The 15,669-nt window shown below is 43.1% G+C and overlaps 1 protein-coding gene across 1 annotated transcript; it reads left to right on the top strand.

Moving 5' to 3' along the window:
* The first annotated feature begins 9,530 nt into the window (after positions 1-9,530).
* LOC103712977 (delta(24)-sterol reductase-like) lies at positions 9,531-13,334 on the top strand. Its single transcript, XM_008799701.3, has 3 exons — positions 9,531-9,663; positions 11,121-12,375; positions 12,477-13,334. Exons 2-3 carry the CDS (start codon positions 11,137-11,139, stop codon positions 12,927-12,929), a joined length of 1,692 nt encoding a protein of 563 aa, XP_008797923.2. The 5' UTR covers positions 9,531-9,663; positions 11,121-11,136; the 3' UTR covers positions 12,930-13,334.
* The last annotated feature ends 2,335 nt before the right edge of the window (positions 13,335-15,669 follow it).

The following is a 15,669-nucleotide window of genomic DNA, read 5'->3' as shown; positions in this document are numbered from 1 at the left end:
AAGGGGCAAGCCCACCCCCGCATAGCAGCCCCCACTGAGCCTCCATCCCGTCAGGAGAATGTTCGATGTGGACAGAAATGACCGTGTGTTGGGCACCCCGGCCAATTTTATTCATACCCTTCCCACCTGTGGGCCCGGCTCGGTTATCCCTCTGGGCTCCGACACGAATACCACGTGTGAGTACGTCACACTTGGCACTACCGAGGCTACCAACAGAGCGATACGCCTTTTTAGACCCCGTGTCCGAGCAGGGAGCATCCAGTCTCCACAATTTAATCAACGCCCATGCGTTTCGAATTCGGAACCGCTTGGTTGGAAGTAAGGCCACGCTTGAGATTTAATGCGGGGAATAGTAACCTAAAAAAAATGTACTGAAACAAATCTTGATATGGTTAAACTGGGTAGCATAATCTCAGTACTAGTACAAGATCAGAACCTAAAGGATCAATATGGTTGAGAATAAAAGTCAGTTATATTAAAGCGAGGGCCAGGATATTATTAAATAAAAGCCAACATTTCATGGTTTGATTACTTTAACTAATAAATCCTCAGATATTGTTGTTTACATGAGACAGACCAGGTGGAGAGTTTACTGCATTAGGTAATAATTGAACCGCAACTGCATTACAGCCATATATAGAAAATTTACTAGAGCAAGTGCTGTAACAGTACTGCAATGCTATCCTTAGGGAATTAGTTTTTTGGTAATTGCAACGATAATTAGCAATAAATTGGCAGCAATGCTGTAACACAAGAACAATGTGGTAAGTGATTTTTAAGGATAGCTAACCACCTTGGAATCTTATATTCTTTCAACAAGCAAAGCTTGATAAAAAACTATTGCCTCTTTCCTGCGAACTTTCAATCTAACTCTCTCCATTTCTTGCTCCTCTTTCTTTTCTTTTTCGCATCTCCCGTTCTCTCTCCTTTAATTTCTCCTGGAAAGATGCATAATAGCATATAAATGAGAGATAATCCCATGGGCTAATGCATGCATGCTTAAAATACAAGCTTATCTACCACATCTATCAACTAAACAAAAAATAGATTAAGATGCATCATTTCAAACTTGAGTAGAAATTCGATCGACCTGCTCATCCCTCTTAGCCCTTGCAGATAGTTCGGCTTCATCTTCAGCAGCTTTCAATTCATATAGATACTCATTAATGCTTCACAGCTTTGTATCTTGGATCATTCCTGAAATTATCTTTCACCTGGAAAACATTATATGTCATGTATGCATAAGAAGACCAACAGAAAAATGATAGAATATCTAATCAAAAATAATTTCACATGTTTGTGAGCATTTATATTAGAAAAGAACAAAAAATCCTGCCAATAAAAAAATTGGCTACGTATGTTACAGCATTCTTAAAAATGAGAGAACCAAATATAATTAATTACAAAGATCAAACAATAGTTGTTATGAAGGTGGCATCTCGAAGCTCCTACATCTTATGCTTCAAAATAACACCTGGGTCAAGTGCTCAAATAGCCGAGCTACCATAAATGATCAAATGCGCAGATAGCAAAATTACCATGTATAGCATTGCTTGGCCGCTGCCTGATCTCCTCGAACTTCGCCGACTCTTCGACTTGTGGGGAACTATATGAGCAGGTGATAGGTACACACCACAGCTCGGAGGGCGTTTAGCCCCGGCCGGCCGACGATGGCATTGTAGGCCGAGGCGACCCTGAGCACGAGGAAGTTTAGCTTCACAGTGTTTTCTCGGAGCGCGCTCCTGGCCGTGACTGGCAGGCTGATGACCTCTTTGACGGGTACAAAATATCCTGTGAACCCAACCAAGAGAGTACTCATTCTTTCAAGTTGCTCTACAGTCATTCTCATCCTTTGGAAAGCATCATAAAACAAGACGTCTGCAGAACTTTCATTATCCACCAAAACTCTTTTTACATTAAAGTTTGGTGAGGGAAATAACTATAGCGTTATCATGGGGGGTCTCAACACCTTCAGATTTTCATCAGAAAAAGAGATGATTCCGCAGTGCGCAAACGCTTTGAAGAAGCTCCCCCTCTCCGGCTCGACACCTCAGGTGTCTTTGGTTGCCCTTCTCTAATGGTATGCATAATGCCCGCAATAGGTCCGTTGTTGTTTTGCTCCTCGGGTGGCTCGGGATCCTGTTCCTCGGGTGCCCTCCTTTCAGATTGACCTTGGATAAACTGACTCAGCCGACCCCAACGGATGAGCGCCTCAATCTCATCACGAAGCTGGTAGCAGTCCTTCGTATCATGGCTGTAATCTTTGTGGAAGCGACAGTATTTGTTCGAGCGCTTCCGCGGCACTGACGGTCGCATCCTTGGCGGGGCCAGAGGTAGCCCCGACCCTTGATCTTCATGAGAATCTCAACTCGGGTGGATGTGACGGGAGTGTACTTTCCAAACTTCTGAAGGAGAGTATATTTACCGAGCTTTCGGAGAGGAGACCTCGGGTGAATCGGGCTCCTAGGCCGAGAAGGATTTTTCTCGCGCTGGGGGGATCGGGAGCGCTCCTCATGGCGCTTCTTCTGCATCTTAGCAGGTTATTCGGCCCGAGAGGCCATGGCTTCCTCAGTCTTGGCATACTTTCGAGCTTGGGCCAACATTTCTGTAAAGTCGGCGGGGAAGCTCTTCTCGATAGAGAAGAGGAACTTGTAGGATCGAGCTCCAGTCTTTAACGCCAACATGGTGATGGACTGGTCGAGATCGCGAACCTCCTATGTGGCCAAGGTAAAGCGATCGATGTAGTCTTTCAGGGATTCTCCCTCCTTCTGCTTGATGGCAAAGAGGAAGTCTGAGGTCCGGCGCTAACGCTGGCTAGCAGCAAAGTGAGTGGCAAGCTGCCTGCCCAGCTGCTCGAAGGAAAGGATCGAGTTGGGCTTTAACTTAGAGAACTAGAAACGAGCTGCCTTGCGGAGAGTTGCTGAAAAGGCCCTGTAAAGTAGGGCATCATGAGGGCCATGTAGCTCTCCAGATGATCGAGGGGATCGGACGAGCCATCATATGTCTCTATTTACGGCATCTTGAAGCTCTGGGGGATCGGCTCATCAGCGACCCGTCGAGAAAATGGAGACTTAGTTGTGAAGTCGATGTCGGCGTCACGCTTTGGAGCTTGGTCTCGAAGCAATTGGATCTGTCGTTCCAACTGCTCGACTTTTCTGTTGAGCTTAGGCGGAGGTGTCGTTGCCTGTGGTCAACAGGGCCTCTCCAGCTCTTGGTCGACGCTACAGGCGGCTCGGCACAGGGCGAACCCCTCCTCTGATAGTTGCTCCCATGATTGGGGCATTGGGCTTCGGCGCAGGCTTTCAGGGCAATGGCCGCGCGACAAGCCCTCCTGGCTTGGGCATCGAGCTCGATGGGAGCTTCGATAGTGGCGAGGTTCCCTTTCGTCATCCATCGTGCACTGCTTGGCAGGAGAACGACGTCGCAATGGCGTCCGATGGACTCACGTCCGCGAAGAGGGGGTGCAGATTGGACTTCGCCTCGCTGCAGGCCTTGGACGGCTGCAATTAGTGTTTGAACCTGCTGAGGAAGCAGATCAAACTGCTCTGGCTGGACCTAAGAAATCTGGTCCGCCGGTGCAGGTGCTGCAAGGGGTGGACTTTGAAGCGAGTTGCCAGGTGTTGGTATTCGGCTGCTCGGTGCATTTGGAGCTTCGTAACTCTTTAACCTCATAATCACGACTCAGGCCCTTCCTCTAGCGCCAAATGTTGTAATTCAAATTTGGCCCGAGGGTGACTATGCCGAGGGAATTAGGAGAGCTGCCGGTCGAAGCGGGGAAAGGAAGGCCACCTCTTGTGCGGCGGCGTACCTGCACAAAGCCTCACCGGTAATTTTAGTAAGGGTCCTCCGATGCTCAAGGTAGAGTGGATCTTAGTTGGTCCAAAAGTCTTTTAGGCATTACCTGATGGGGTTATTTATAGTCCCCGTAGAGGTGCCCAGGTGGCGGAGGTATGGCCTGTCCTCATCATGGAAGGAGATGACTTTTAGCCAGATGACGCGCAGCTAGAGCTTGCTTGAGGTGCACAGCGTAGGCCGTTCTTGTGAACGGTAAGGCATTGATAGGTGTGGCATGATATGGCTGGAGCAGCATGGCGTCGTCCTTGGTTGTTGTTGGCCCGCAAGCAAAGCATGGCATGATGAAGTTATAATGTACGGCTATGTATGCGGGCGTGGGCACGTACGTGGATGTGGTCATGGGCGAAGTCGAGCTCGATGAGAGGTCGCATCATATGTTCGGCGAGGTCGGCTTGGTGGGTGCTTAGGTCGGCCTAGCCTCTCTAATTTCGAGGTTTGCTCGGTAGGGTGCCTCGAGCTCGAGGGTCGGGGCACGTTGTTGGATAGGGTGCCCCGAACTTGGCTAGGGCGCGTTGTCGAATATCAAGGGCGCCCCGAGCTCAGTCGGGACGCGTTGTCGAGTATAAGGGCGCCCCGAACTCGGGTTGGGGCGTGTCGGCGAGTATAAAGGCGCCCCGAACTCGGCTAGGGTGCGTCGGCGAATATAAAGGCGCTCCGAGCTTAGTCGAGGCACGTCGTCGTATAGTCCTGTGGTCAAAAAAGCTCTTTATCTCGCAGCCGACACAGCAGGATGCTCCGAACTTGGGCCCAGGACGTCATTATAAGCATCAGAAGAGGCTGCTGCAGGTTATATTAGCAGAAAGATCCGGCCGAAGTCGACTTAGCCTTTAGCAAAGTCCGAGATTGGGCTGGCTCTTAGCAGGATCGAGGTCTGGTCTGCTCGGCATTGAGGTCTGCTCGGCTGGAGTGGAATGATCTCTTGTCGTGATCAGGACGGCCCATTTTGCCCCATCATTATCTTTTTATTCGCTCATAATTCAATGCAGCCGGCCAGCGTGAGATGGCCGACAAGACATAAGATTTATAAGATCTAACGCCGCATTCAACACAAGCCGTTACTTAAAATAATCGTAAGAAAATTGAGATTCTAGCTTGTTCCTTGAATTTTTCACATTGACGTCACAATCTTTAGTTAATAGCATGCCCCCAATAATTCAGGGGGGCAGCCACACATGCAGGATGCTTGGAAATTGTACCCACTAGCTAGCGAGAGCACTGGAGAGCCGAAACGTGTATCAAGTGACCACCACCTCCTGGCCCGCCTGAGCGAAGGCTCGCGTCCCCATTTAAAGTATCAAAAATTTCTGACCGGTGAAGGTATTTGTTTGTTTTTCTATATAAATAGAGAGAGCATCCAATCTATAATCCTATTAATTTTTCTATAAACATACTTAGCCTAAAAAATTATGTCGGCATATTTTAGTAAGTTGAAAAAAAAAGACTGTGATACGGAAGAGGCGTGAGGCGTGTGAAGCATGAGGGCTTTGCTCCCTCCCATCAAGTCGCTGGGGCATGCAAGCAACGACGGGGCTGAGAACGTATAAAGAATTGCAGTGCCAGATCCGTCGACCCCGTGATGGATTTGGCTGCTGTTGCCATTTATAGGCGGGACGCATTTAATGGCTTCGAATTTTGGGGGGGACACAAATGGCAGGCGCGTTCAAGTAACGACGGGGCCGACGACATAAAAAAATTGCAGTGCCAGATCTGTCGACCACGTCGTCGATTCGGTTACCGTACCATCCATGTGTGGGATGTATTTAATGGCTTTTAATTTTGGAGAACATAAAAGTATCTAATTTCCTGGGCCTTCGCTTTCATGGCGTATCTAACGCAATAGATTGCGTCCAGCGTCGGTTTTTCTGAACGATTTAAATAAAAAAAATAAAAAAAATAAAGATAAAAGCCCAAGAGAGATTACATATCCAAATAGTATCATATAAGCCACCAAGTTGGTAGCACGGTTGGAACGGAACTTAGATTTCATCCGAAAAAATAGTTTCATAGAATGCTTTATAGAACATCCATGCAACTCTGGAATATAAGCATTCTCTTGGGTCACCAGAAATTAAATATGAAATAAATTTAGAGAAGTTGTTAATCGAATCCGCCATAGTTGGTCGTCCAATTGTTTTGTTCGGTTGCCTCGAATTCTTCAAAAGCGAAGTAGGATTCGGTATATCCGGTGGCAAGATGTACGAACAATCTAAGATAGCTACGAAAAATCTCTCTTTGGTAACATATTTGTATATTACTCATGAATTAAGACTCCACAAAATATATCGCGACAAATGAATAATATGCGCACTTTTGCGGGAGCATAGTGTTGCATGAAATGAAATTTGGACAACCAACTGATGAATAACAACAAAAGTATTTTAGGATTGGTACTTTCCATGGTGCATGTGAAGTTGAAATTATCAGATTATACTTTGATTAATTCAGAGAAGGATGTTTATTCTGAAAAATAAGCTTGAAAGGTTATGAAGTTGCAAAAATATTTAGTTAGGATATTGCATGGATGCAATTTTACGATTCGAGGCACGTTCATACGATGAACGACATCCCGTTTGAATTCCGCTGGGAACGTCGCATCGAACGGGGCGTAACTCAGCAAGCTGGATAAGCAAGGGCCGCAGAAGTTCCCGCAGAGCTCGAGCCCCCGTGTTCGGTGCTCGGGACCTCCTTCCGAGTAGGTCTGGAGGATCCGGCCTTGGGAGCACCCGCTTCGGCGGCCGCGCCCGCCGAAGATCTGGCTTTCTTTCTAAGCTCGGGTGGGGCCCCACCAGCCTCGATTGCCCTCTTCCTGAATCGGGCATAGAGAGTCGCGTTGCTGGTCACCATCTTTGGGACGTCTGAAAAGACAAAAAAGAAAAGCCCAGATGTCGGAGAAGAGGAGACGAGAGAAGAGGAGGAGGAATAAAACGAACGAGACAAAAAACGACAACCACCCTTACCCTGGGGGCGCGCCAAGCTCAAGCCGACATTGACCAAAGCATCCTCGCTCACGAGGTCATTCAAAAGAATATTTTCCTCGAGGCCGTAAATAGCATCGAGGATTCTCTGCTCTTTCTCGGAAATTCTGGGGAGCTTGTTGGCGGTCTTGAGCCGGGCCTGCCTCCACTTGGGGTCGAACCCCCACGCAAGCTCGGAGGATAAAAAGAAAAACTTTATTAGCTTGGCAACCAGAGCATTATGGTTAACAAGAGGTTTATCTCAATATTAATGGGAAGGCTCGAATTGGACCAATCTTAATTGTGAACTTGTTGCTGCTCATTCCAAATCAAAATCATTTGCTGCTTGCTTTGTTTCTATACTTTGCATCCATCTCTCTCATCCCCTCTTGCTCATCTTTAATGAGATGTTCTCCCATGCATGCCTTAAATAAGTGGGGAAGTTGAGGCATGGCACATCTCCTATGGATAGCTGTATCCATTTTTTCTTCTCATTAATACATTTCATAATTTTTTTTTACCGGATTGAAGAAAATTAATAGCTGACTAGCTTAAAATATCATCTCCAAAATTATGCTACCATAGATTTGAGCTTGTCCACCAACCCAATTTCTCAAGATAATCTATTAAATTATCAAGACAAGTTATTAACTCAAATAAACAGACATTGACACGATCGCCAACAATCAAACCATAACAAATGGGATCATATTTTTTCATCAAATCAGCCTCTTCTTAGGTACAGCGAAGGCATCACATGTGCGGCTCTTACTTCAAATTTCACAAGCGATGGAGACCTCAACTTTCCTCCGCAGCGCAATAATTGGTCAGGAATTAAGACAAGAGAAGCATACATTAAATTAGAAAAATAAAAATGCTGTAATAGCTCAAAAAATATCACTCAAGAAGTTACTCAGCATGCAAAGTGATTTTAGCAAAATTCTTTTTTTATGCCTTTTGAGTATTCTTATCTTTTTAAAATCCTAAACTTATCTTCTTAAAATCTATTTTTATCTAATATTTTATTCTAGAACTTAATAAAATATTAATCTAATTATTGTATTAAATAAAATTTAAATACTATATAAGAAAAAAATTTAAAAATAATTATAATAATTTTAAGTGATATAATGTCATTCAAAAATATAAAAAAATATTTTTATCTTCTTTTATCTCATTATCTTAACTGAATCTAGGTGTAGATTTTAAAAATTATTGAATATAAATATAATAAATATATTTTTTAAAAAAATGATAATTTGTTGGAAAAGCAAAAAAAAAAAAATCCAGCTACCAGCAAGATCCGGCCAAAAACAAATATAAAGAATCTGATTACACTGGCCATTCGGTCACCAACTTTTTCTGCTGTGAAAAAAATTATAACGGCTCTGGTCCCGAGCCCAAGTCCAGCACACAGCCTGCACAAGTTGAGGGAAATAAATAAAAAAATTCCGCGGCGGAGGTTGGTAGGGAAATTACGGCAGCTTTGGGCACCACGAGTTGGTCCACCGCGGATCCATTTTTAAAACATCGACGGCACGTGCTCGTACTGTCATATCTCGGCCGTCCAAACATCATCAAACAGCGGAAAATCCCGGTGCTCCTAATTGGCCGGGATCCTGACACCGCCCCGGAACTCGCGATCGAGATCCGACGGCCGTGATCGAACAGCGCTGATTCGAAAGATGGCGCGCAGCGGATCCCGCCTGTCCCCCACGATTTTCCCCGCCAGAAGTCGTTTCTTGTGGTCGCATTGGAGCGGAGCCAATAATGTCGCAGTAAGTTTTATATGTTAGAAGTATGAAATCAAGGATAAAATTGTCTGAACAATAATTGTCAGGAATTAAAACAATAATTATCCTAATAATTGGCATTCATCTTGATAATCAATAATATAAACATAACCTCATCATTTGTTGCAAGAATTAAATTAAAAAGTAGTTGAGTAGTACAAATATGGTTGAAAGGAAGAAGAATAAGATAGGAGAATTATATTTCTGTTTGTCTTTATAATGTATAGTAGCAGCTTTTATATAGTATTAGAAGACTGACAAAATTTGATAAAGCTTACTAAATTTGGCACAATCAATCACCAATCAATCCATCCGGTAAAACCGACGAAATTAGGTACAATCAATTTTTTTTGAGGTCGACTAAGTTTTGCATAATCAATCACAAATCAATCAATAATAATTCTAATAAATATTAAAAAAAGCGAGAATTACCTACAACTTTTTTGAATGAATTATGCAAAACATCAAAAAAAATGATTAATATTTATAAATTTTAAAACAAAAATATCATAATAGAGTTGTTTGGATGGTATTAAAAAAACTCATTGTAAAATAAGATGGTTTACTTCCAATGGACAATCATAACAAACAAAATAGCTTGTCAGATAATAATAATTATTTATATATCTTTCAAGATTAATATAAACCTAAAAAATCTTTCTATCGTAGAGTTAAGTTTCTTTTATCATTAATAAATACTATGAGACACCTCTGAAATTTTTACGATAGTTATTGTAATTAGAATATGATGAAGAGAATTGTTTTAAACCATGCAAGCAACCACACCTACCCCCAGGCAAAGACAAAATTTTCCGCATTCCGAGGCCAGTATCTTTACGACTCTCGAGAGCTGTCACGTTTTCCCCAGGGATTAGAATAAGTTAATAACATGCAACGTCACGTGATGGTCAGGGCGGTTAACGTTACCGCCCAGGCTTTCAGAGGGTTTGGCTTTAAATCCCATGGCAAGGCAATTCTCTCAGCTCTGCTCCACCCTCTGTCCGGGGCAAAGAAGGCCGAGCCAAGTTCCTTCCCTCGGACTCCATTGAGTCTGTTAAGAGGTAAAAATCTCTGCAGAGCCATTTGTTCCTTTGTTTCTCTTTTCGATGTCATAATAAGCTTAGCTCCAACTTTTCCTGCGTACTTTTAGTTTGATGGCGTAGCAGTTTTGAGTCCTAGTGGTTTTCTGATTAGACTTCGACTCTCCTGTTCTCGGGTCCAAGTTTTGTGGTGCTTTTTGTTTCTTTACAACTATTCTAGGTTATAGAGTGTAGCTTTTGCTTTCATGGAAGTTTGCTGTCTTTGCAAGAGCCATTAATTTGGCAGCCTTTCCTTGTTGTTTATCACAGTGCTGCATGCTGGTTTAAGCTTTTTCACGCTTGAGAGTATATATAAGCATTTCTTCGAATTTATGTGTTGGTCTAATTTGCTGACTGAGGGATGTAGCTGGGTGGCGTTCTATAACTGTGGATGCTGGATAGCTTGCAGCTTTCCTATTTTAAGACTCCACAACTTGAACAATGCGGAGCCAACGAGTGGTAATTCAGATGGTTGTTTCACATCTCTTCCGAGTTAAAGATGGCAGGTTAAAATATGTATGATAAGTGGTGAAGCACTACCTATTCTGAAGAAAACCAAAAAAAAAAAAAAATGTTGATCGATGGTGCCCCAGGTAAGAATGATTAAAGATAAGTAACCTAAAACACTCCAGAACCAGACCTTTCTTCTTTGCGGCTTTCGATAATTATTATGGGACCAGCAATATTTGTTACAGTGATAGATTTTTTTTGTTTCGTTTTTTGCCTAAAGAACTGTTCGGCTATGAACCTTGGAACTTGCCAGGGAGCAGGCTGGATCTCCCATTGTACTATTTTATTTTTTGATCTGTTCTCAGAATATGGATTATTTCTATGATGCACCGCTGACATGATCCATTTGATGCAAGATATAATTTTCTCGCAAGCTAATAATATTTTGATAAATGTGTTCATACAGTCATATAGTATTGTAGGAAAACAGTTAAGACATGCTGACTGGATTGAATTTAGGAGAGGTTCAAATTTTTGGAATTTTTCCCCCTTATTTTTGCGTGAAACATTTAAAGACACAGTAAGCATTGTGTACCAATGCTAGATGTTTCTTTATTATTAATTTGATGGCTTGCCAAAAGAAATGGCATGAGCTAGGAAAGCAGGAAATGCTTGCTCTTATCGACAAGTTTTAGATGTTAATAATAAAGAAATGCATTGACTTGGGCATGAACATCCTGTGTGAGATCTTATGCGGGCATGCATTTAGTCTTTATATCGATCCGGCGGCACTGATTAAATTTGAGTACTTATACAGAGTCGTGAGCTCAAATAATATTTTTTGGCTTTATATCATAAGTTTCAAGTTGTTATATTAAAGTTTTTCTGTCCATTTCTAAATGATGTGAAATCCTCAGTATGATCAAATAACGTGGTATTGGAATGATTACTTGTGCTTACAGTCTTTAATTTCTTTCTTGTAATCTCAGCATCCGGTTCTTGACCATGTCCAATCTCCAAGTGCCTGTGCGTCCAAAAAGGCAAAAGATTTGGGTGGATTACTTCGTCCAATTCCGATGGATCATCATCGTCTTTGTAGTCCTCCCCATCTCTTGCATCATCTACTTCTCGATATACCTCAGCGAGCTCAGAGCTGAGAAGAAGCCTTACAAGCTTCGCCAGAAGGAACACGAGGAGAACATCAAGAAGGTGGTGAAGCGCCTCAAGCAGAGGAATCCATTGAAGGATGGCCTGGTGTGCACGGCTCGAAAGCCATACATCGTCGTCGGCATGCGCCATGTGGACTATAAGCGAGCTCGTCACTTTGAGGTCGATCTATCGGCGTTCAACAACATTCTCGAGATCGACAGAGAGAGAATGGTGGTGAAGGTGGAGCCTCTCGTTACGATGGGGCATCTTAGCCGGGTCACAGTCCCCATGAATCTTGCTCTCCCTGTCGTTTCGGAGCTCAACGACCTCACGATAGGAGGTCTGATCAATGGCTATGGCATCGAAGGAAGCTCCCATATCTATGGCCTCTTTTCTGACACTCTAGTCTCTCTCGAGGTTGTTCTTGCTGATGGGCGTGTCGTCAGGGCTACCAAGGACAACGAGCACTCGGACCTCTTCTATGCAATCCCCTGGTCACAAGGAACGCTTGGACTTCTAGTTTCAGCTGAGATTAAGCTCATACCAATCAAGGAGTACATGAGGCTCACGTACAAGCCGGTGAGAGGGAACTTGAGGGAAATGGCACAGGCCTTTGCCGATTCATTTGCGCCAAGAGATGGAGACCCCAAGAAAATCCCGGACTTCGTCGAGTCGCTGATCTTTACGCCAACGGAGGGTGTGTTCATGACAGGGAGGTATGCTTCCAAAGGAGAAGCAGAGAGAAGAGGTAATGTTATAAATAGGGTAGGATGGTGGTTCAAGCCGTGGTTCTACCAGCATGCCGAGGCTGCGCTGAAGAGGGGGGAGTTTGTGGAGTACATTCCAACGAGGGAGTACTACCACCGGCACACCAGACCTTTGTTCTGGGAGATGAAGCTGATCCTGCCATTCGGGGACCAGTGGTGGTTCAGGTGGTTGATGGGGTGGATGATGCCTCCCAAGATCTCTTTGCTGAAGATCACCCAGGGGGAGGCTATTAGAAAGTACTACCATGACATGCATGTGATCCAGGATATGCTGCTTCCTATGCATAAGGTTGCTGATGCACTGGAGTTTCTGCACCATGAAATGGAGGTAAATTCCCATGTCTGCATGATCGACTCATAACCATGAGGAAGCCAAGCTTCACCATGAAATGGAGATGAACCTCCTTAATTAATTTCATTTTATTTCAGGTGTATCCAATCTGGCTCTGCCCACACCGCCTCTTCAAGCTTCCTGTCAAGACCATGGTGTATCCTGAGCCGGGCTTTGAGCAGAACCAGAAGCAGGGTGACACCAGCTATGCCCAGATGTTTGCCGATGTCGGAGTGTACTATGCCCCCGGCCCTGTCCTCAGGGGTGAGGTATTCGATGGCGCTGAAGCTGTCGGACGACTCGAGGAGTGGTTGATCCGGAACCATGGCTTCCAGCCTCAGTACTCAGTCTCTGAGCTCACCGAACAGAACTTCTGGAGGATGTTTGATCGAAGCCTCTACGACCAGTGCCGCAAGAAGTACAAGGCGCTGGGCACCTTCATGGACGTGTACTACAAGTCCAAGAAGGGGAAGAAGACCGAGAGGGAGGTGCTGGAGGCCGAAGCGGCCATCGCCGAGACTGCATATGCTGTTGCTGAGAAGGAGGACTGAGCTGGCCTCGGCTGAATAAAGGTTTATGCAACTCGAGGTTGCAAGTAGCAGCAGTAGTAGTACTCTCTGGGATGCTTCTCCTGCGTGAGTTTGGGTTTAATTCTCACTTGCACTATTCCTTCCTCAGTTGTCATGTTGTAATTAGGCGTTGAAGGCTGTAACCATGTGCTAGCTGTTTCATCTGAAGTATTTGAACTTGGTTTAGGAACTCGACATCTTTGTACTCTCCTAGAAGTGGAACTTCCCTAGAGGAGCATCTTTGCTCCGTTTCCATGGTGATGGAACTGAGTTGAACCTCCCAATATGCAGAGCAAATAAGCTACTTTTGTGCTAGCTCATGAGTTGTAATAATGGAATGGGCCGGTCAATGCTATGCCTACCCTGGAATAAACTCTGCTTGAACCATGGCTTCGTAGTTTGTGCATGTCAAAAGTTGGTTTCAGCTCAACGAATGACAGAATCAATGCTTCTTTCATAATAATGCCAAAGGCTTTGGCCCCCGGAGCGTCTAAGCTATGCGTGAAGCAAACCCTGTGATTTAAAATGGAAGACAAGCAAAGAAAACATTGGTTCCATCCCTGACTAATTGGTTGGTGGACCATTAGGTAATGTATGCAGGGATCTTCAATACGAGATCTACTTTTTCTGAACGGCTTCTTATATATATATATATATAAAGAACATTGAAGTTTTATAGGGCCCTTCAAATGTTGTCATCAAAATGGCGTATTGGGTGTGATCAATTTGATGAGGAAGGTCCTTAAAATTTTAAGATCGGCAGCCTGGGTGGCTACAAAACGTTATTTAGAACCAATTCTATAAAAAATTCACATTGTATCCAAATATGCTACTAAATTGGTTCTTATGACCTCTCAATATGAAAGTATTCTTTTTCAAGGGGTTTATTATGCTTTGCCACAACTCCCACAGCGTCTGAATACTTAAATATGCTATTACCAGTATCGCAATTGTTCTCTGATTCAATCATTTACTGTAATACGTGCCGTGCGAATAAAAATTCCTTACAGCACATTTATGTCAAGTGCTCATTATTATCATCCTCTTTTATTCTTCCTAAGATTTACTGCATGGGTACCACCGTGATTTTAGAAGCAAGCATTTATTATATCAATGAGCTAAACCAGTCTCTATAAATTCTCGGTCAAAATGAAAAAAAAAACAAAACATGGAAAACCATTTCTTTTCTCTGTCCTTTGCAGAAAGAGTTAACTCAAAAAGTTGCGTTGTCTTAGGATCTGCATATATTGGTGTGTATTGAGTTCCACATTAGCTACATACTAAATAGATATTGGTACTTTTACGATGTTAAGAAACTAAAACAATATCTTTCAGCTAGCTTTATTAGTTAATGTCCTTGGTTGTTACAAATAGTATCAAAACGAATCCAGAGCATAACCCATGTGAATTAGAGGATACCACAGTAAATATCTATTTAGATTGATCAAGGGCTAATCGTAAAATTTGTGATTGAACTTTTGGCACTTGTGATTGGATTTAAATAGATTTGCAGCTTTAGCCTGGTGAAGATGTCAGGTCCTAAAAAGAAGAAGTAAACATTGATCCATATAGGTGTGTATTTAGTACCACATTGACTATGCACAGAATAGATCTTCGTACTTATACAGAGCTAAAGAACCTAAATAATACTATCTAGTTAGTCTTTTTAGATAGATTCCTAGATCATTACAGTCTGAGGTGCAATAAATATAATAATAGTTTAATACACACAAATTCTTATTGGGATTTTCATGCACATCTTCCTTGTATGAAATATAACTGCCAAAACTTTATATCAGATTTATATAATTTTCATTAACCATATGGATCACAAATTTTTATCTACCATATGAATTTCACATATGTCTATTAAACATATCAATCACAAATCTCTTTGAACTGGCATGTGATGTTCATAATTTTTACATGTGGAATTCTACTGCATGCTCTTTTGTCTATTGCACTTGTTTGATTTTAATAAGTATTCAATGTTTAAACTACTATGGGACACACTTGGTGCCGCATGGAGCTACCATTTCCATTATCGTGCTGCCATAACTCGTATCCTTGGTCAAGATGTCAAACCAATAGTAACAAAATTTCAAAATAAAAGTGTTCATTTGAAGAAGATTACGATAAAAAGAATATGCTTTATGTATGAATAAATACGAGGAAAATATTCACAACAAAATTTAAGAGATTCCTAGGTTTTCTAAAATTCTAGGCTAAAATCTAAATAACAACTCAAAAGAAAAATATTCTAGACATAGAAACTTACTAGCATGGAGGAAGGCCAGCTGAGATCCGCAACGAAGGAGGCAGTCGATCAGAGAGGAGGGTGGTCGGCTGGATCTTCAAGGAACACCATGGATTGGCGGTGAGTATTGGCAAAGAGGAGGAGGAGAAGGAGAAGGAAGTTGGCAAAGGTGAAGGAGGCGCCGGAGAGGGGGGGAGGAGAAGGAGACCTGCACGGACGGACGAAGGCGGAGCTCGGCGGGTTGGTCGATCGATTCGGCTGCCGGAGAAGAATGGAGGCTGAAATCGGGATGCTAGGGATGCTGGGTCGGGTGATGGGGTGAGTTTAATATTGGCTTCCGATGGCGTTTATAAGCGTACGTAGTCTTAATCTTGGCTTTTGACGATGTTTATATGCGTTATTTTAATTTTCAATTCCGACGACACTTATAAGCGTTGTCTTAATCTTAGCTTTTAGCTTCCAATG

This window comes from Phoenix dactylifera, chromosome 5, assembly GCF_009389715.1.
Source record: "Phoenix dactylifera cultivar Barhee BC4 chromosome 5, palm_55x_up_171113_PBpolish2nd_filt_p, whole genome shotgun sequence".
Taxonomy (NCBI): domain Eukaryota; kingdom Viridiplantae; phylum Streptophyta; class Magnoliopsida; order Arecales; family Arecaceae; genus Phoenix; species Phoenix dactylifera.
This window is presented reverse-complemented; position numbering and strand designations above follow the sequence as displayed.

What these genes read in the sequence shown, in the direction of transcription:
- LOC103712977 (XM_008799701.3), top strand. Translation starts at nt 11,137, where the DNA reads ATGTCCAATCTCCAAGTGCCTGTGCGTCCAAAAAGGCAAAAGATTTGG. An exon ending in TTCTGCACCATGAAATGGAG is followed by an intron (nt 12,376 to 12,476) that starts GTAAATTCCCAT and finishes ATTTTATTTCAG; the next exon opens with GTGTATCCAATCTGGCTCTG.